Below are 19545 nucleotides of genomic sequence, written 5' to 3' on the forward strand. Positions count from 1 at the left end.
CGTCCTCTCATCACCTTTCCCTCTCTTTTCTCCAAAGCGCGCGCGCGCCACTTTTGGTGCTTTCCATTGGCGCGCCCGAATCACTCAAATCATTAGGCCAGGCCGGCCGGCCGCGTCTCTCCCTCTCCCTCCCCCAGCTCCGATCCCGTCCCTTTCCAGCCACCAGCAGCCACGGAGGGCGGAGCTCCACGGCTATGGCGCCGTCTGGTCCTTATCCTTCGTGACCGAGCTCGCTCGGCAGCAGCTTTCTTTCCTTTTCCTGCCACGGATGAATCCCCATCGACCCACCCTCTACAGAGCCCGGACGTGAGCCCATGACAGCCAAGTGTCACCCGGATTCAGGCCCCTTTTTCGTGAACATTATTGGACGCTGCTCATTGGTGCGGGAATGGGCAGCTTGCATTGGTGCTGCATGCTATCTTTTCGCCTAATGTTCCGCTGTCACTCACCAGCATCTTCTTCTCCGTGCTTGCTCTTTAGTTTCCCGCATGCATGAATGGTATCTTGACACGCACTTAGTCGACCCTCGTTGTCATGTCTTGTACAAATATCTGATAAATTTCTTGAAATGATGAGGAGTCTTTTTTTTTCAGTAATATTTGAGATCTAGTGGTCATGTGGTGCCATGACTTCTTCAAACGCACTAGTATGTGTATGATTCTTTCTTTAGATAAAAATTCTAATAAACTTTCTAAATGTGAAATAACAAGTGAAACTCTGTACATAGGTAAGGACATTATGTTGTGATAATAGTGTGGATTGATGAATTTTTTATTTTTTTAACCGTGAATCTATCGTGCACACGACCTGCTTTAAACGCCCAGACGTAGTATCATCACACTATTAAAGCCAGCAAGATGCAGGGATGGATTTGGCCTAGCCCTGAGAAAAGGCAGAAAAGATATCAGCTGGGGGGTCAGTCCTTTCCCTGTTCAATCCTCCTCCACGTATTTGCTGCCTCCTTTTGCCATTTATTAATCTCCTTTTCAGTGCAGGACTGGACTGCATACCACATTACTATCTAACATTAAAAGACAAGGTTTGTGGACCAATTCGCTTGCCTATGTATGATGGACCAAATGCCTCTTTCTATTGGTAGTGCATAATGACGATGACGCAAAAAAAAATGCATTCTACACTGAAGCATGTAACATATATAGTTGGATGAAAGATGACAATTCTAGTCGTTAACCACTGTGTAAAATGAATTGGAAGGGTGTTTGCTACTCTCGTTTTACTTTTGTTGCTCCTACCATGTGGCTTTATCTGATACATAGCGCAAATTAGGTCCAATTAAGTAGTAACAAAGTTTTCTTATGAGCGAGAATGTGCGTGCATCTGCAGATCTAGAAAACTAAAACTGTCATCATAATTATTAGTATGGACCCTTGCAGTTTTTGTACAACATAAACAGTTATTAACCAAGTACTAATAATTCGAGGTGCCCATGTATATTCACGTATATGCAAGTGCGCACTATCTTGTTGCCAAGAAAGAAGAAACTGTTAAAAGAAGCTAAAAGGTCATATGATCTATGTGTGTATGAATTAAAGATGGCAGCCTTTCTCTTCCACTTTCACTAGTGGAGACCCGAGAGCTAGGGAGCACAATGTGTGGGATGGATCCTTGTGTGAGCACTTGGCTAGCTGCTGGTGAGAGCAAGTGACAATGTCCCGTTACCTGAGGAGTTTGATCTTGTGTGGCCTTACTGATTCTCTTTGTAGCTTTAGTTCCCACTATATGACATGCAAACCCGGCCCAGGGATAATATTTATATTTTGCTAATGGCTACAAAACTTGCATATGATGAAAAGGCAAGCCCAACCAAACCCACCTAAGGAGAGCTAGGCTTTAGTGGGAGTAATTTAGTCACAAATAGGGAAAAGCAGGACAGAAAGCAAAGAGCACCAGAATATACTTGCATAAAGAGCAAAGGTTCGCCTAGTTATTTTAGTGTCAAATTATTAGCAAAGTGCAGATTATGGATAAGCTCAATTCGACAGCTAAACAGTGCATGTCAATCTTATCTTTACTGTATATAATTGTGTGAGTTTTGGAGGAAACATTTATATATGATCATCCAGCTATCAAGCATGTGTAGCCACGGAAAAAAATAACATCTTCAATTTGTTTGGTGGGTGAAATATGGTAGCTACATACTTGGATCTAGAAAACAGAATAATTAGGTGCCTCAAACATCTCATCCTGTATATATTGGCGCAAAGCATTGGGAATTCCTGCTATGATCGGTCATACTCCACATACTTTGTTTGCGCTTTGTTGCTATTTTTACAGTCTTATTACTATTCTAAAAGGTATTTTTCTTGCTATTGTTTCTCCCTAATCTCCTGCAAACTTCTTTAACTATGAGATAATTTTGTTTCTCTCTTTAATTGAATAGCCACAGATCTTGCCATCGTTGCTCAGAAAAAAAACTATTTTTCTATTTACAAATACTATCTATTATACATTATGATTTATTGCAAATTAAAAGTGTATGGAAACTTGTATGGTGCAAATAACATAGCTGCCTAACTGTTGAAAGTCGTACTATCTTAGTAGCAAAGCTAAGACTCCAATCCATTTTACAAAGTTTTTTCTGCTTATTTGAAAAGGGATCACAAAGCTGGTTCCATTCCATGCATGGCTTGGAATTCTCTGTGGAAAGCTTAGAACCACAAATAATTGCCATAGGAAAACAGAAAATGTATTACTGTTCCTTTCAACCTTGTAGCTTTTCTTTCTTCTTCAGCCATCTTTTCAACAGGCCAAACTAGGAGAAGTGTACCACTTTTGGGCAATCATTTTGCTTGAATTTGTCAACAGCTGAATAAATAGCTATCTTCGACATTTTGCTTGTGTAAATTAACTCAAGTAAACTTATATGTTACCCAATCCACAAGAAGTAGCAATTATCTACACATCAGGGGCATGATACTAAACTTGCATGCTTACTAGGGCTGAAAACCAGGGGGGTTTTTTGAAAAGAAAAATGTTTCGAACAATTGATGAATTTAACCCAAACAGTACCAGCCTGACCGAGCAACACACAGGCTCAACGAAATACTGGTTGATGGAATAGTACCAAGCATTGTAGTAGCTATATCAAACAGGGGCTGGCCACAACGGGAGGAAAGCGAGGGGCCTGGTTTTGCAAAAGTTTATAAACGTAGAGTTTGCGGGTTGCCTTTTGTTTGTGTGTTTCCTTTCTTCTAATTTGTACCACCATCAGAGGGGACATCATGTTTGGGGGGAGCACCAGCCCACTTGCGCACCAGACCTACTACCCCACAATCTGACCTGGCCAATTAGTGTTCCTTCTCTGCATATATGTATCTTTGTCTTTCCAATGGATAAGATGGATCAGATATGTTAATCTAAATCTAGATGAAACCTGATGTGACAGCTCAATTTGGTTGTGCTGATTTCTGGTACAGCAAGCTGGGTATAGTATATTATGTATACAGCACGCTGCAAAGTAAGCAGTTTCTAGAGTCAGTTTATATCGAATTAAATGGGGTTTCTTGCACTGCATAATTGCTTATTTTCTACTTCTGGTTTTGTTGCCTTGGGGACACGTCTCAGTCCATCTTTGCAACCTGCATCCTTTTATGTTGACAATCGAAGTAGGGATATTTCTTACTTGATGTTGGGCTATAAATATCTTCATGATGATTAATATAAGCATACCCCGCACACTAGCGTCTGTACTAGTTTCATCTCAAAACTTCCTATGTATTCCTTCAAAAAAAATGATATGTTCCTCTGAAATTTTGTTATGAGAAAAAGGATGAATAATTGTTTGCAACTCTGCTTTATTCAAAATGGTACTTCACTGACGTAACTTGATACTGAAATCGGCGTCATCTTCATCGAAGGCTGTGCCCTTGAGAATCTAGAGCTTTCGTTATTCTGCCTAAGTGGATCCAGAATGACATTATGATAGGGATTTAGCATACATTTGATTCATAACAACAAAGAAAAAATACGTAAAAGAATACATAAGTCAATAACTAGGACAACTTCACGAAAGTATCCTGCAAATTATTTTTCATACTCGACACATATATAATCTCTAGATCGAGCCTCATATATATCGCTCGAGAGAAAAATCCTACTAGTTTCAATAATCATGATGTTGTTCAAAAGAAAAGGTTAAGGCATCTACTGCAAGTTTGTTTTGGACCCTACAGTGGTTAGCAAGACCAGTATGTACAGACATATCATTCCATATACCAAAAGTGACATCGATCAGCATTGCCTGTGTGGAAAAGCCATGGTCTTTGTCTCTTTGAGTCTTGAGCTCCGAGCTGATCGATGACCAACTTTAGCCAAAGCCAAGAACACAGTGCAATAATCAAGAAGGAAAAGAAACTAAATTAAAGGAGGACGAGAGAAATTCCTCACTTGCTCACTAAGGAATAAGCTTAGCCTTTAGTGAGCATCAGAGCACAAATCGGGTGTCTTGTATGTCCTCTTTTTGACCGGTTATGTACTGTATTTAGATCTTGCCAAAGGTATGATGGAATTCTTGCCGGTTTTTGTTTTCTTGGGTAAGCAACAATTTGCCTCCTCGATTATGTATGTCAAAGTAGGAACATTTCTTCAATTCCCTAGCCCTAAAAAGATCTTTAACTGTTCAAGTGTCGTTAAGAGGATAGTATATTTTTACTGTAGTGTAAGGTTATGCTAAGCAATATGGTGGCATTTTTCAAACAAACCACTTCTTTTATAGTTCATAAAAACTAGTTTGCGTACATATGTTTGTACCAAAAAATAACTATTTTACAAGAACAGCAAAGATTATTCATAATTAAAGAGACTTTGGCTCTTTGCAAAGCAACAGAAGAACACCGAAAACCTACAACGTTGGGTGGCCGTGAAAGTCCTTCAAAAATACATATATATGTAAAAATAAAATTTTTGTCTTTTCTTTTGTCCACCTAGTCTGTCTTGCCTCCTCGCTAATGTTGCCGCCGCCATTTCCTTTGAACTTCCAGTGCCTTGGTTGTGGACACATATATTCTCCAAAGTGATCCTTTTGGGACTTGACCTGCGAGGCTTCGGAAAATAACCACTCCACCAACCGACTTATGCAAATTTCTTGTGTCAACTTCACACACCACCAAATTAAAGGAGCAGCCTTTAGTTAGCTGTTCAAACTCTGCAGCGATCAGTGTCACTTCTACCAATTCAAACCACAAAGCCAACTCACCAATCAACATTTAAGTTAACTGCAATATACAGTCTCTGTATTACATACTACTATTTCATTGTTGAAAAATGACTACACAAATGGGAACAAATGGCGGAGTGTTAATAGTGACAGTAGTGGATAATAAGAAAGCCCCAATCCAAGCAGGGAAAAAAACAAGGTGATTGCACTAAACCTTCCTTCCAAATTAAGTTGTGTCATTTGTGGGGCCATTGCCACCTTTCCTTCCCTTAAATACCTCCCCTTCTCCTCCCCATCCTACTCATTCCATTCCACCAACCCAAGGTGGCTAAGCTCCAAGAAATCAATCAGCAGCTCTCACTAATCTCCTTCCCCTAGCTTGGCTGGCCTGTCAGATTGATCTGTGTTCAATTGTGCAGTCTCATCGTCGATCCTCGGAAGTGCTCAGAATTCGATCTGCTTACCTTTACCTAAATGGATCTCGCGACGACGCCGGCGCGGCGGCCCATGGAGCCCGGGCTGGCGCGACGGCTGTGGCACGTGGTGCTCGCCGTGTGCCACATGCTGCGCCGCGGCCTCTCCCGCAAGCGCATCATGATGGACGTCCACCTCCTCCTCGGCCGCGGCAAGCTCGCCGGCAGGGCGCTGCGCGGCCTCCTCGCCCACCCGGCAGGCCACGGCCACGGCCACCTCGCCGCCTACGGCGCGTCCCGCGCGTCCTCCTCCTCGCTGGCATCGTTCTACGGCCACCCCCGGGAGGTGGAGTTCAGCTGCACCACCACGCCGTCGTACCCGCAGCACTACGGGCTCTTCCCCTTCAAGGGCCGCCGGGGCGGCGCGCGCGGCGAGTACGGCGGCCTGGACGCGGCGGCCGTGGCGCGGGCGTTCGAGATGCTGAGCGCCGAGGTGGAGGCTGGCGGGGGCACGCCTGCCGTGTCGGCGGCCGGAGGGGTGGCCACCGCGACGCCGTCGCCCATGGTGGCGTGGATCCTGGGCCGCAGCCCCGCGGGGGTCCGGCCGCTGCGCGTCACCGACTCGCCGTTCCCCGCCGTGCCGGAGGACGGGTGCTGCAACGAGCGCGTGGACGCCGAGGCCGACGACTTCATCCGCAAGTTCTACGAGCAGCTGAGGCTGCAGCCCTCCGCCGCCACGCCTGACTACGGCCACCTGCGCCGCCGCGGCTAGGTAGAAAGCTAGACCTGCTCGGCCGGCGTTTGGTTGGGATCCGTGACGTGCGCGTGTCGCGTCTCGTGTTGTCCGTGGTCGCATGCATGCATGAGCGATGGCGACGCCCCGGCCGTGACGAGAACATGCTTGGCCCGGTGCGCGAATCACTTGTTTCTACCACGATGATATATCCATCCACATCTGCGTCGTGTTCCGATTGTTGGTTTAGTTTGATCATCATCCATTTGAGGCAAATTTATTGAAGAATTCGAGTGGCCATGGCGAAGCCGATCTTGCGCGTTGTTCATGCATCAACTTGCATTGTTCGTGAAATTGTTCATGGTGCTTCATTTCGTCTCTTTTCAAGCAAACCAAGAATTCAGAAAAAGTTTCGAACGTGCCTAGCTAAGATCTAGCTCGCATGACATGCAAACATCTTTTTCTTGGACTTCAGTAAAACGTACGGTAACGTGCAGTTGGCTGCAAATATTCGAATGTTCGTTTATTCCTTAACCCTGGATCCGGCAGAAGCGAGCACCGACGCGCCGTTTGGGTCAGTGCCAGCCGTGTGATTCTTATCTTCAGCTCTGGACAAGGGTTGTGAGTTCAGGTTCACACCCTGCGAAGAAAGCAGGAGGATCGGATCAAAGGGAGGGATGCCATACATGACATTGTCTGTCTCCGATGCTAAGCAAACGCTGCCTTTCGCTCCCGACAACCTGGGGGCAAACCAATCAATTATTCGGAGAAAACCCTTCTCTGCCATAGTTCCAGATCCTCACTTTGCGTGGCTGACTGCATAGCTTCTGCTTGACTACCAGTTAGCTAGGTACTACATTTGAAACCTGCAGAAATCACTACATCATTCTGCTACCATGTGTTTGTAATGTTGTAAATGTTACTGGTTCTTAGCATTATATTCCCGATTGAACAAATAATTGTGATGGTTAAGTTCCAGATTTTGTGTCAGAAGTTTAACTACTTGAAATTTGATCGTTCATTTGTTTCCCTTCAAAGTATATAGAATCAAGATAGCTTTGACTTTCAAAGCTTCAAACTTCAAATGAAATCTCAGTCTTTCTAAACATTTTGATCGTACATAGTATAAGTGGAATCAAAGTTCTGAAATGCCTCTTAATTTTAAATCCAAAATAAGAAGAAAAGAAATTGCAGTTTAAGGTACTTCAGGTTTCAAATATTGAGAAGTCAAATGGGTTTTGAGACAAATATTTTAAATCTTGATTTCAGAATTAGAAATATTCAAACCAATAGTCTACAAGTCCATTTTCCAACGTTAATTTGGTTTGTTCCAAAACACGAGATTCTTTTTTCAGCTTTGGTGGTGGCAAGTTCAGAACTCAACTAACAAAAAGCCAACGACAAAAAGCACGCTCCCCACTATCTTATTATCTCTTGCTATTATACGGTAACTTTGGCGGCTTTTGGAAAATCCACACTTTGGCTTTAGTTTTTTCTCTCTCCCCAACCAAGGCATGCAAAGCCAAACAAAAAACAGGCCCCTAGCTAGGTAGACACGTGATCGAACCTGCAGTATGGTACCCATGCAAGGAGAAAATTTATAGCGCGTCAGGTGATCCGTCCAAAAGAACTCGAGTAACACCTTGCACTGCTGATTGTTCGAGGGAACAAAAAAAAGAACACCGCTGATCTCCTGCGTGTATGTTTGCTTTCAGAAAAGCTCACCCGAAAAAGAAGGTTAGGATTCAGGTTTGCTGACAACCATTACTCAACATTTCGATCCCTGTTACCGGCCTGTTCTGGTGCTCCCTTGTAAAATCTTTACTTGCAAACATGTATAGCCCCCACGAAAAAGACCAATTATGACAGTACAATTTCAGCTGGTACGTGCAAACAACATACACGAACCGTACCATAGCATGTACTGTACGCCAAAAGAAAAAAAAAAGAGACAATGGCACATGACTTGCACGATGCTGCAGGACCCTGCAGGTGCTTGAGCCCTTTGCAGCCGTGTTTTTTCTCGTCATCATCAGCTCATCACGCGCTGCTCGGACGGTCGAAGTTGGCTCACCATCCAGCTGCTGGCCAGAGTGCAGTGTTGCGTGCGTGTGCTGCACTGCATGCCATGGCTGCTGCTTTGCTCTGATGATGAACATTGGGCATGACAAAGCGGTGGCCGCCCCCACCAGCGGCTGGTTTGCTTACGCCTTTTGGAGCTGAGCTTTTGGTTAGGCGCCTGCTCCTCTGAAAGCAGCCTGTCCCCTTCCTAGTTCCCATTCAGTAAGAACTGACTTCTTTTCGTTGTTATCATTCAAACAAAACTTCTACTACTAAATTTCCCAGGTTTGGAACACGCACAAATAGTAAATATATGCACTGGCATTGATGACAATCGACACTGGCACAAGAAGCTGCTTGTATGACTTCATGAGAGTTTTTGTACGAGTTGTCACAATTGTCACTAGAGCTTGTGCACAACCCGTTGCATTTTAGGCAAGAAACAGTAGCCGGTGACTTGGCTCTGTAAATCCGATCCACTGGGGTAAAATGTTTTAGGGTTGTAGAGTCAACCCGATAGAAAAGCTTGTTTTTTTTTTAACTGAAACCAGAAACGAGGGCCCCCTTCCCAGGCATTCTCTCGATCGGCATAAAACTTCAAATTTTTCAGAGAATCATCTGTGCCATGAATACAAAGCGCCTTTAATCTTTCAGCAGATGAAAAGAAGTACCAAAAAGAACTTTTTGGAACATGTCGTCTTTCCTGGCAGTTGGTAGCATTCTAGCGTTACAATTTCAAAGATTCCTCTGCAGTTTTTACTCAGTCCTGCTTGTGTTAAGTTCGTCAGGGATTCCCATGCCCAAGTCCGATTTCTGCGACGGTAATCAACAGCATGGCCCAGCAAGTGATGTTGTTTGTTCTCCGCTTTTGGAGGGGAAATAATGTGTTGCCGACAAAAACATCTGGGCATGCATCTTCAGATATATTCACCGAGTACTATTCCATGGAGAGGGTCAAAAGGGCATCAGTGACCCAGCAAAGGGACAGTTCTTCAGAACTGCTATAGGATATTCTCAGTAACAAACATATCAAAGCTTGGGTATCGAGTTCTCGATCAATTGGACTTGCGATTTATCAATGTGTTGCTTAAAGATTACAAAGAGACTCAAAAGGCAAACGGAGTAAAGTGCTTTTTTCAGCAGAAAAAGTGATGGTCTCTAGCTAGTTTGATCTTTTTGGAATACTGGAAGTGGACTTGAGATAAAGATGAATTGCTCAAATCAGCTGACACGGAGGGCTGAATGCAGGGGGTTGAGGCAAGTTACTTTTTCCTGTTCTGGGAGGAAAAAAATTGTCTCAATCTATGCATAGCCTGTCGTGAGAGAACATTAGCACAAATATTTTCTTTTAACAATTGAAACAGTATACTTTTGCTGCCTCTAGGTGGAAATAATATATGGCGTTTTAGTATCATTCTTGTCATTAAGGTTATAAATGCTACGCCAACAAAATCAAAATGCATGGTTGCTGTTGTGCACATCAGCATGCAAGGTTTTTGTGGAATTTGTTTGTAGGTCCAGAATTACTCTGATGTAAAAATAAAATAAAATAAAATGAAAGATGTATGATAACCAAACGGAAAAGCAACAGGGCCATACATAGAAGCACAAGCCCAAAATGCCGGCCTCATCAATTGCGTGTTATTCATCCGTAAGCCCGGTAGCATCAAACACCGGAACCACCAAGCTCGTTTACATTATTATTATTATTTTTTTTGAAAGAACCAAGCTCATTTACATAGCAATTTCACTTCTTGATCTACCCTGTTGCCATCATCCAGATTCATATATGAACCAATGCAAAGGCACACAAACATAAGTAACGATCTCTTTCTTTTCTGTCAATGCAAAACTTGACATGTTCGTCCCAGGGATGCTAGATACAGAGAAGATTTGCTTATACAAAATTTGGACAAAAGGGTGGAGGGTCTCACCCACCCGTATTGCATCACGTTTCTTCCTTCTACCACCAACCTAAGTGACCACAAAGCTATGCTATGGCTGGGCTGTTGCCCATTTCCATTGCAACCGTTAACTTAAAGCAGGAGCCCTAAAAAAACTGAGCCCAGGTAGCCTAAGCCCACCGAATCGACTTGAGCTTGTTGGGTTTGCTGTGTTCATGCTAGTCTCTGTTGAGGTCGACATGACAAGTGACAACCCTTCCCTGCTTGTAGACCATGTTCGGCTAACACCCTTCTGCTCCTGCAAATGTCGAGCACGCCTGGTTAAAGTCATTCAAAGCAGCAGACACAATCATCAGCTGAATAAGACTTGAACCAAACCAAACCTGCAGTGCCTCTGCTCCAGGGGATTCAGCTGCGGGTGAAACCTGAGGTAACTCTGCTCTAGGTGATTTAGCTACAGGTGAGATTTCTTCCAGAGCTAGGCATGGAGCAGGACGAGTCAAACAAGTAGCCTGTTTTAAGCGCAAAAAAAGGGTAGTCAACAAATGACTAGGCAAAGTTCAAACAATGGCAACAAAACCCGGAATATCTCAAGTTCCTACCCTCACAATTCGCCCTGAAGAATGTTCGATGCTTGCTGGAATAGATGATGACACCTGAAATCCAAAATACCTTTCAGAATAAGTGATGCAAACATGCCATAAAAGAATAACACAAGCTATGCGACTTGCCTGAACATTTCTATTCTGGACAGGTTCCATTTTTCGGGTGAACTCGCACAAGTGATGTATTCCATCTACCGTTTGATCCTGACAGGATTTATACATAGATAATATTAGTTGCATGTACTCACTGTTGAGGAGGTACAATACAAATTGTGGTGCCATGACTTGTCCTTACCTGGGAGGATTCAAGGCGCCCCATCTTCGACTCCTGCGCAAGGAGCATGATAATAATTATCAACAAGTAACATAAAAAGTTAAATGTGTCCCAGAGCAAGCTGCGTACCAGAGTTCGAACAACAAGATTAACTGATTCTAAATCCTCCTGGAAAGCACTTAGATCCCCATGTATGACTGTAACCTACAAGTCAATGAGCTCCGTATCATTATCCAACTTCAAAATGCATCAAAACCAGATAAACGAAGATGGTCTGCGGCAAAAGGGAACCAACCTCATCCCTTGTACCTTCGATGATCTGCTGGGTTTCATCTAAACTAATATGCACACGGTCAATCCTCCCAGCCAGATGTTTCCTTGTAACCTGAACAGTGATAACCAGAGATAATTAAGGATATGCTTTGGCTGAAACACAGAAAAATAAAATCAAAACTCTGGTGGCATCATGCAGTCCAAATGCAACACAAGTGAAAACAGAAATAAGTTAAGATAAAACTTACAACAACAGTATCTGAAACTTGATCCAACTGGCTGCCAACAACATTACAAGCATCAGATAAGCCACGCTTTGTCACAAACATCATATCAGAGAGTTTCCATCCCTGTACATTAGTGGACAAACTTTAGATACTAGCTACGGTAGTCAAATGTAACTTTTAACTGATAACAAAGGGTTGTATCAGTGGGGCCGGTACTTGACCTTCATAGTTTGTACACTTCAATAAAGTGAAAGAATCAAATCTTACCTTCCACTTTATGTATGCATAGCCAATAACCCCGGCAACAACAATTGCTGTTAAAGTACATGCACCAGGTCCTACAGAAGAAGGTAAGATAACAATTATTCAAAGACTTCAATCAGAATTGTAAAGAGTACAGACTATAGAGGAGTGGCCGTTATTGGATCCAGTATGTTTAATGGGTATAAGAGCATCAATCCCAACAAATGCATTTGAAATAACCAGGCAGCATGAGTATATAAAAAAAACTCAGAACGTAATTCTCATCTACTGCGTGCTTGCTTTGGACCCATACATACAAGAGCTGTGTAACATTAACTTGAGTCTGTGAAAGTTGCTCGATTTTAATCATACGCAATAACCAGATACAGTGCCTGCAGTGCATATCGTTGACAGAAACCATAAACAAGCACTGACCTGATTTTGTAGCAGATGCTACCACCGTAACTGGTCTCGAGGCCAGGTACTTTATCTCCTCCCTGAGATTGTTGACCTGAAACATTCAAGAGCCTTTTAATAACCACAGCACATTTAAAAGTTGGACCCTATGCCATTCCAAAAAAAAAGGGAACTCCCCATTCCTGTGAACTAGACATAGTACAGACAAACCTGAGATATCAATTGAGCAGTATGTTGATCACTGCCAGACTTTGCGTCCCCACCATCTTTCCCATGTTTCTTCAGAGACTAAGAGAGGCAAGCACATGCAAAGGTGTAAAAATTATGTCCTCGAAGAAATATGCGTGCTCATTGGAGAGTTAATCTAGCAATGAATGTAGCAGTACCTTGAAAGCACCAGACAATAAATCCCCAATCTTCTCATTGCTCATAAGAACTGATCCAGCGATGCCTGCAAGCAAAATTGGACGCTGTTACTTGCTAGGAACTGCAATTTCGTTGCTCTATAAAGGTTGCAAGCACACGGTGTATAAATAGAGTAGCAGTAAAACAGTAGTTGGTGGCCCTGGCCAAAGCTCCATCTTATTTAGGGGAAGTAGACCATCAATCTAAATCGAGAAGTTTCTCCAATACAACTAGAACATTAGGTCGCCCTCTAACCAGACACGACAAAGCGCACAAAATTAAACAAGCAAGAAGCTGATTCAATGTAGCTGGGGGAAAAAAGGAAAGCATGACAAGCCCAAACCTATATATAGCCCTAATTACGCCAATCCTATCTATGGAACCGCTTCAATCCCCGACTTGACGACTAGGGACGCTACATCCAGCGCAAACCGAGGGGCCGGAATCGAAAGAGCGTCTCAGTGCATAAACCCTAGCAGGTACAGTGCTTGCTAAACCCCGGGCGGATTTGATTCGTCGCATTGCTAAGCTGGGACGGAGGAGGGGTTTCGGGAGCCGCGGGAAACGAACCGGAGCCGAGCGCGATGGCCACGTTGCCCAGCACCATGCCGGCGGGCGCGGAGAGAGCCTCCCTGTCGGCGCGGAGGCGAGATCAAAAGACGGCGACGGCGAGGTCTGCCGCCTGGTGTCTGCTCTGTTTTCAACTCGGCCGGTTATTTCCTTTTTTGCTTATATTTATTTGAATCGTTTAGGAGTCTGACAGGTGGGCTTGACGGGGCCCTTGCTTTTCCTATTGGATCGCGGATGGGGCTCCCTCCCTCTGTCTCGGCTGGCTCTGCGTGAGCCGAGCCCGAGCGAGCCAGGCAGGCTTGGCTCAGCTTGATATATAACTAGAGCCGACGCCCAACTTCGATCTCACCAACAGCAACGAGAAAAATCTCCTAAATAAAAATAGAAACCGGAACATGAACACCACAATGGTGCATTGGTGCGTGCAAGGCATGTCGGTTTTTTTGAGAAAAGGATTAGCGAGCCTTCAGCTTAGCTTGATTTGCATTCAAGCCATTGATGAGTTGGCATCAAGTAGCTCACAAAGTTGTTCTATTCGACGGACCTAGATGAGCATCTAGGATTATCAGACACCAAAATCTTTATGAAAAGCTGCTGGAAGGCAATAGTCACAGAGTTGAGGAACCGAGTCAGCAGTTCGATCATGTGTAAAGTTTACTTGAGAAACATTCAATCCATGCAGGAGCAAGGTATAGCAAGAAAGTGTGAGATTTGAGGAAGCAGCATACTCGAAGGGGCTTTCTGCATTGGAAGCAATGTTTCAAATAGCCGGCTAAGATATTTAGTTATCTATGTCAAAAACAGACTATAGCTGTAGCTAAGAGCTAAGTTGTACGTGAAAAATTTAGCTAAATCTCTCTCAAACAGTTGTAGCCGGAGATTTAAAACCTTATTGATTGGCAGCCACGAATGCCATGGCGCCGGCAGGAGAGTACGGAGGAGAGACGGCATCTGCAATTCTGCGTGGTGGCGGGGATGTGGCTGCTCGATCGTTTCGGCTTCGGGGATGCATATATTCAATTCAACTGGGGCGCTTCTCGTGCGTCGATCGGGGGTTTCGGCAAGCAAGCCTTTCAGGATGCGCCTTTTTCATACCACAATAATTATATTAGCCTAGGCATAATCTCGTATTTTACACGCGTGAGTACTTGTAATTGACACGAACACGATCACTTGTACTTGCGTTTCATGGACACAAGGGTGACGGCGGCCGACATGGCGGTAGCCTCCTCGTCGTCGTCCTCCTCCGCGGCGACGATGGGTGGAGGAGCCAACCGTCGTACTTGCTGACGACGGTAACCCCTGGAGGCCACCGCCATCGTCATCTGGGCGTCCTCCTCCTTGGTGTAGTGGAGGAGCACGAGGCCGAGCTTGGCGCCCCACGCCGGCGATCGGAACGCCCACACCTCGACGACGTCGCCGACGTGCCTGTCGTCGTCCTGCAGCAGGCCGGCGTTCCGGAGGAAGCCGCCCCACCCGGCGCGGAGCCGGTACGTCTTCTTGAGGTGGGCGAGCACCGTGACGTACTCGACGCCGCGGCGGTCCAGCGCCCGCACCGGCAGCCCCCCCGCGCGGTGCACGCCGCTGTGCTCGTCGCCGGTGAGCAGCCCCGGCCGGCGGAAGCCGCGGTCGTACTCGGCCGGGGTGATGCCCAGGTAGTTCTGCTGCCGGCTCAGGTAGGACCTGACGAGCGCCTTGCGGAGGACCAGCACCGGCCGGCACACCTGCAGCCTCTGCACCAGCGCGTAGAGCAGGCCGTCGCGGGCGCGGCTGCCGCTGCTGGCTTCGTCGTCGTCGTCCACGCCGCCATTCACCTTGTTCTTCCTCCTCCTCTTTGACGACCCCATTACTCTCTCTTGACTACGTTGCGAACTCGATCGAGGTTTTCCCTTCTTCAATCGATACTTGCATGTGCTTCCCATACCATTAGATCGGATCGATCCTAGTAGACTAGACTAGGATACACCTTCTTCAAAGCTACGAGAGACGTATCTTGTCCCGTTTCTGAAAACCAAATAGCAACAAACAAGATACGAGTCCCTGTATCTTCAATTTCGAAAGATCGGCTTTAAAAATTTTATAATTCTGCCATTCTCGTGGATCTTCGTCTCCAGGCGGCCCATCTTACGAACTACGAATCTCTAAGTAAGCCCAATTTTGGATCAAGCTGGTGCATAAACCCCATACCCAAAAAGGAGGGTTTTAGCCAGGTGCCTGGACCAAAAGGTCTGTCCTCAACCAATGCACAAATATGCAATGCAATGTGTGTGGCCGCAGAGAGCTGGAGCAACAGGCCAATCATCCATCCAACATCCAAGCAAATACAAAATTTCTAGTCCATGCATGTCTCTTCATCATGCTATACCATACTAGTATCGTCGTTCAGGCAAACTTCAGTCATTGCAACCACTATTTGGAACCAAAACAATACATACAGCTAGCTTTCATCAACGTAGAAGCTCGCCTATCTATCTAATAGGAGTACCACCCATCAATTATTACATAGAAGCATGGTCTTGGGCGAACTTAGCTGTCATGTAAGCAGATCCGAGTTCAGTAAAGAAAGGAAGGGTGCAGAGTTGCGTTTAGGATCCTGCGTTGGAGTTGTTTCCGGCATCCTTCTTCTTCATGTCCTCAAACTTGTCGATTGCGACCTGCAGCTCGTCTGTGCCTCCCACCGCTCTCATAGTGTAGTAGTAGACCCCGAGGACGAAGGCGGACAGTCCCCCAGCCACCACCAGGTTCCTGGTCTTGGGCGCGAGGCTTCTGAATCCCGCCATCAGTACTGCAGGACATGAAGGCACACGATGCTGTTAATAAGTGCCATGGCAATATCATTCAGTCAGATGTAACAGTTTATGGTATGGTATACCGAACTGGACATCAAGTGTAAGCTAGCTAGATATGATTATGTAAGATTTATTCCATGGGATCCTTGTCAAACAGACTACACTAGCAGCTAAACAACTTTGCATCAACTGACAATAGCATCAAAGCAAAGGTAAAATTCCGCAATAAAACATGGGGTTAGTGTAACAAATGGGAGCATCGACCGAGAATAGAAAATGGAGCATGGTGACGTTCATGTAGCTTTCTGCACCCAAAATGATAGAGCAGGAATGACTGCGGAAGCTCTGAAAAAATATATAAGGAGTTGTACTACAGCACAACTGATGCTGCCTAAGGTCATTTGAGGCAATCGCGTGGCAATTCAAAAGACAAATCAGATGGACTAATACATCAAGCATAGATTTAGGGCTGTAGCCTTAGCCTTACACATATTCAGTGAACTAAAGCCCACAGAAGTTTCCTCTCCCAAAGGCAGTTTTAAACAAACAATATTTTTTTTGAAAATAAAACAAACAATATATAAATGGAATGATATGCGCATACAGAGCACGCTTGACGTTTGCTAGGGAAATTCTAGTGTAGAATTGAGCCCACGATTCCCGACAAGACACTAACTATCAGCGAACTAGCAATCAGTGTATCAAGAACAGAATTCTAGTTGCAGCCTGCATACGCATATTGCTCGTGCTGGACAGAAGAAAAGGAAACCAAACCACCAGCGGCGGCGGGCATCAGCCAACCAATTGTTTTCCGACGGTGGTGTGGGAGTGTAGCAATGGCACGAGACACGATAGGCCCCACCTAATCTCTCTGATCCACCAACACCTTGCCGTCACAGAATCATCTGATCCAACAGGGAAGGGAAGAAGGAACGACGGAGGAAAGAGTAACGAGGCACGCAGGAACGGGGCAGGAATGGACTTACTCCGCGCGGAGCCGACGGCTACCACTGGGTCACTCCGCCGCGCCGCCGCCGGCCTAGAGCACGATCGCCTCTGTCGCCTGTCGCCTGTCGCCGCCGCCGCCGTCTGGTAGGGTTGAAGACTCGGAGTCGGAGCGGAGGAGCCGATCCTTTCTGGCTGGCTGGTGGCTGATCTGGGGACACCAGTGAACAGTGGGCCACGTTGGGTTGGGCTGGGCTGGGCTGTCAAGGCAGTCAGGTAATAGACATGGGCTGATTGTTTGTTGTTGATATACCGGCCCAAATAGCTCGCTCGTCTCTCGTCTTGCATATCTACAGAGTACGGAAAGATGATGACCGGTTGGTTGCATGGGTAGGGGTAGATGCTGTTGCAGAAGCGGACAAGGGCTAGCTAGTGGGTAGTCCTCCATGGAAAGGAGAAGAATACAACACAATGGTAGAATCAAGGGAAGTGAAGCAAGAAAACTAGAAAAAGGGAGGAGAGCAGCAGCACCTTGCTGGAATCCTGGATGGGGTTGGCCACTGCCCTGTTGGTCTTTTTCTTGACCAATGCAAAAAGGGACTGCAAATGAATACTAGCTTTCCTTTGAGGTGCCTTTGTTAGGAAAAGAAATGGCCGAAATACTGCATCCTTCACCAAGGTACTTACTGTAGTAAAGAGGTACTAAATAAAAGGAGGTTGCAGGAGAGGAGGGGAGTGGACACGGGAGGATGGATGGGATGTAGTAGTGCAAAGCGCTTCCCGCCAAAACGGCTGCATCCATCAGAGAATCCCAAGCAGGCAAAGCTTTGCCTGTCTGTTTGTCGGCCTCACTCCGCTTCACCGCCCTCGAGTCCAGTTGCACAGCTACATGGAATTGGGCGGCTCCTCTCTTCAAAATCTCTCTCTTCCATCTTAGTAGTAATTGATTAACTGATTAAATTAATTAATTAAAAACTCCCTCTCTCTAACATTTAAGTTAATTAGTTAATTAGCATCTCTCTCTCTTACTCAAATAAATAAATTATTAACAGATCTCTCTTTCTCTTCCATCTAAACAAATAAATTCATTGCTTTTTGGTTCATTTCATGTCATGCATTTCTCCAACGATTATCAGCCTTACTCCACCACTGTGCCCCCATCCTAGTATAAAAATCACCCCTTAGAATTTTTTGTTCTTATGAAGTGACTTGCATTTTATTTATCCAGCAATCATATGAAATTTTGGGTTTGGTGTGCGGATTGCCTTAACTTTAGCAATTTTATCGGAGTCCGCAGCCCTCACCTAGTAAATACAAAACCCAACCATATCTTTATTAGCACACTCAGAAGGCTTGGCGCCAAATCTTAAGATCCAGAAAGTCACCACATAGATCAATCTATAGGAACATATAGACGAACATATAAGGTAAAATAAATATTTTGGTCCCCCAACTTTATTCTGAGAGTTAAATTCGTCTCTCAACTTTTAAATTGACCAATATAGTCTCTTAATTTTTATTTTAAGGTCAAACTCGTCCATATAATATAAGATAAATAAAAAAAATCCTTTTTACCCTTAAATTCTTTTTCCTCTCCTCAATTTTCACTATTTGTGTCACTGCTCGCTCAACTTTCCGCAATATCTTATATGGTGCTATGTAGTTATGCAATAAGTAATTTTAATTTTACTCTCTATACGTCCGCAATAAAATATGATGCATGGTAAATAAGATTCTATGTTCCAAATTAAATACTTGTGATGTTCAGCTCTTAAATGAATTTAGAAGGTGAAGGAGCTAAGAGCAAAGAAAACTTTTTGCATAAATCTTATATTATTATAGAGTATAATATTAGCCTAAGAATGAGTTTGACAAAAATAAAAATTAAGGAACTATATTGGTCAATCTAAAAGTTGAGAGATGAATTTGACCCTCGGCTCAAAGTTGGGGGACTAAAACGGCTATTTTGCCAACATATAAGTCACCGCATGGATCAATCTATGGATGCTATAGAATTCTTTAGCAGGCACAATTGTTTGGTTTTAACTAGGTGTGAAGGTTCAGGTTAGTCTCCTCCTCTATTATTCTCACTGTTCTCGTCTATTATTGAGATCGCCCGCCACTTACTTGGTACTTTATATCCGTTTTAATAGTCTCTATTTATTAAGATTTATTAAGATTTGTAATGATCGTATTGCTCTTCTTATTAATATTTGTAATGATCGTATTTCTTTTCTCTTAATGAAATACGTGCTCAGACACGTTCGCGAAAAAAATAATTTTTTGGAATAAATTTAGAAAAATGATCACCACGTGCTAAATCGACTACTCGAATCTAAATATCAGGGTAAGAAACCCTATTCTTTTGGTGAGTTTAATAAATACATTAGTACAATATTATGAAACTTGATTTATTTTAATGCTTTTTGAAACAATAGCATGCCCTCTTTTATTACTTTTTTCAACACACTGATCTGTTTTCTCTGTCCTCCACGTCCACGCAGCTCAAC

The 19545-nt window shown here is 44.4% G+C and overlaps 4 protein-coding genes across 5 annotated transcripts; 1 reads left to right on the top strand and 3 right to left on the bottom strand.

Annotated features, from left to right (window-relative positions):
• The first annotated feature begins 5494 nt into the window (after window positions 1–5494).
• On the top strand, window positions 5495–6658 carry LOC112886927. The gene has a single exon (XM_025952966.1). The coding sequence runs from the start codon at window positions 5651–5653 to the stop codon at window positions 6359–6361; it is 711 nt and encodes a 236-aa protein (XP_025808751.1). The 5' UTR covers window positions 5495–5650; the 3' UTR covers window positions 6362–6658.
• A 3541-nt stretch (window positions 6659–10199) lies between these two features.
• Window positions 10200–13465, bottom strand: LOC112887225. The gene is made up of 13 exons (XM_025953352.1): window positions 13302–13465; window positions 12713–12777; window positions 12537–12614; window positions 12345–12420; window positions 11934–12004; window positions 11688–11789; window positions 11462–11551; window positions 11296–11370; window positions 11188–11220; window positions 11019–11096; window positions 10890–10943; window positions 10671–10799; window positions 10200–10585 (listed from the first exon to the last, which is right to left on the bottom strand). Exons 1-13 carry the CDS (start codon window positions 13336–13338, stop codon window positions 10415–10417), a joined length of 1059 nt encoding a protein of 352 aa, XP_025809137.1. The 5' UTR covers window positions 13339–13465; the 3' UTR covers window positions 10200–10414.
• A 625-nt stretch (window positions 13466–14090) lies between these two features.
• LOC112884569 lies at window positions 14091–15501 on the bottom strand. The gene is made up of 2 exons (XM_025949981.1): window positions 14481–15501; window positions 14091–14385 (listed from the first exon to the last, which is right to left on the bottom strand). Exons 1-2 carry the CDS (start codon window positions 15221–15223, stop codon window positions 14091–14093), a joined length of 1038 nt encoding a protein of 345 aa, XP_025805766.1. The 5' UTR covers window positions 15224–15501.
• A 122-nt stretch (window positions 15502–15623) lies between these two features.
• On the bottom strand, window positions 15624–17236 carry LOC112884167. 2 transcript variants are annotated; one of them, XM_025949522.1, is made up of 2 exons: window positions 17077–17236; window positions 15624–16086 (listed from the first exon to the last, which is right to left on the bottom strand). In XM_025949522.1, exon 2 carries the CDS (start codon window positions 16079–16081, stop codon window positions 15887–15889), a length of 195 nt encoding a protein of 64 aa, XP_025805307.1. In that variant the 5' UTR covers window positions 16082–16086; window positions 17077–17236; the 3' UTR covers window positions 15624–15886. The 2 variants fall into 2 exon arrangements, with proteins under 2 accessions (XP_025805307.1, XP_025805306.1); XM_025949521.1 differs by lacking the exon at window positions 17077–17236 and adding an exon at window positions 16865–17026.
• Window positions 17237–19545: the final 2309 nt, after the last annotated feature.

The sequence above is a fragment of the Panicum hallii genome, chromosome 3 (genome assembly GCF_002211085.1).
Source record: "Panicum hallii strain FIL2 chromosome 3, PHallii_v3.1, whole genome shotgun sequence".
Taxonomy (NCBI): Eukaryota; Viridiplantae; Streptophyta; class Magnoliopsida; order Poales; family Poaceae; genus Panicum; species Panicum hallii.

Bases quoted from the DNA above. Each gene is read 5' to 3' on its own strand.
- LOC112886927 (XM_025952966.1), top strand. From the start codon at position 5,651: ATGGATCTCGCGACGACGCCGGCGCGGCGGCCCATGGAGCCCGGGCTG.
- LOC112887225 (XM_025953352.1), bottom strand. From the start codon at position 13,338: ATGGTGCTGGGCAACGTGGCCATCGCGCTCGGCTCCG. The intron at 11,552-11,687 runs GTAAGTTTTATC...ATCACTGTTCAG, and splicing joins AAGTTTCAGATACTGTTGTT to GTTACAAGGAAACATCTGGC. The intron at 11,371-11,461 runs GTTGGTTCCCTT...ATTGACTTGTAG, and splicing joins TCGAAGGTACAAGGGATGAG to GTTACAGTCATACATGGGGA.
- LOC112884569 (XM_025949981.1), bottom strand. From the start codon at position 15,223: ATGGGAAGCACATGCAAGTATCGATTGAAGAAGGGAAAACCTCGATCG. The intron at 14,386-14,480 runs GTACAAGTGATC...GGTATGAAAAAG, and splicing joins CTTGTGTCCATGAAACGCAA to GCGCATCCTGAAAGGCTTGC.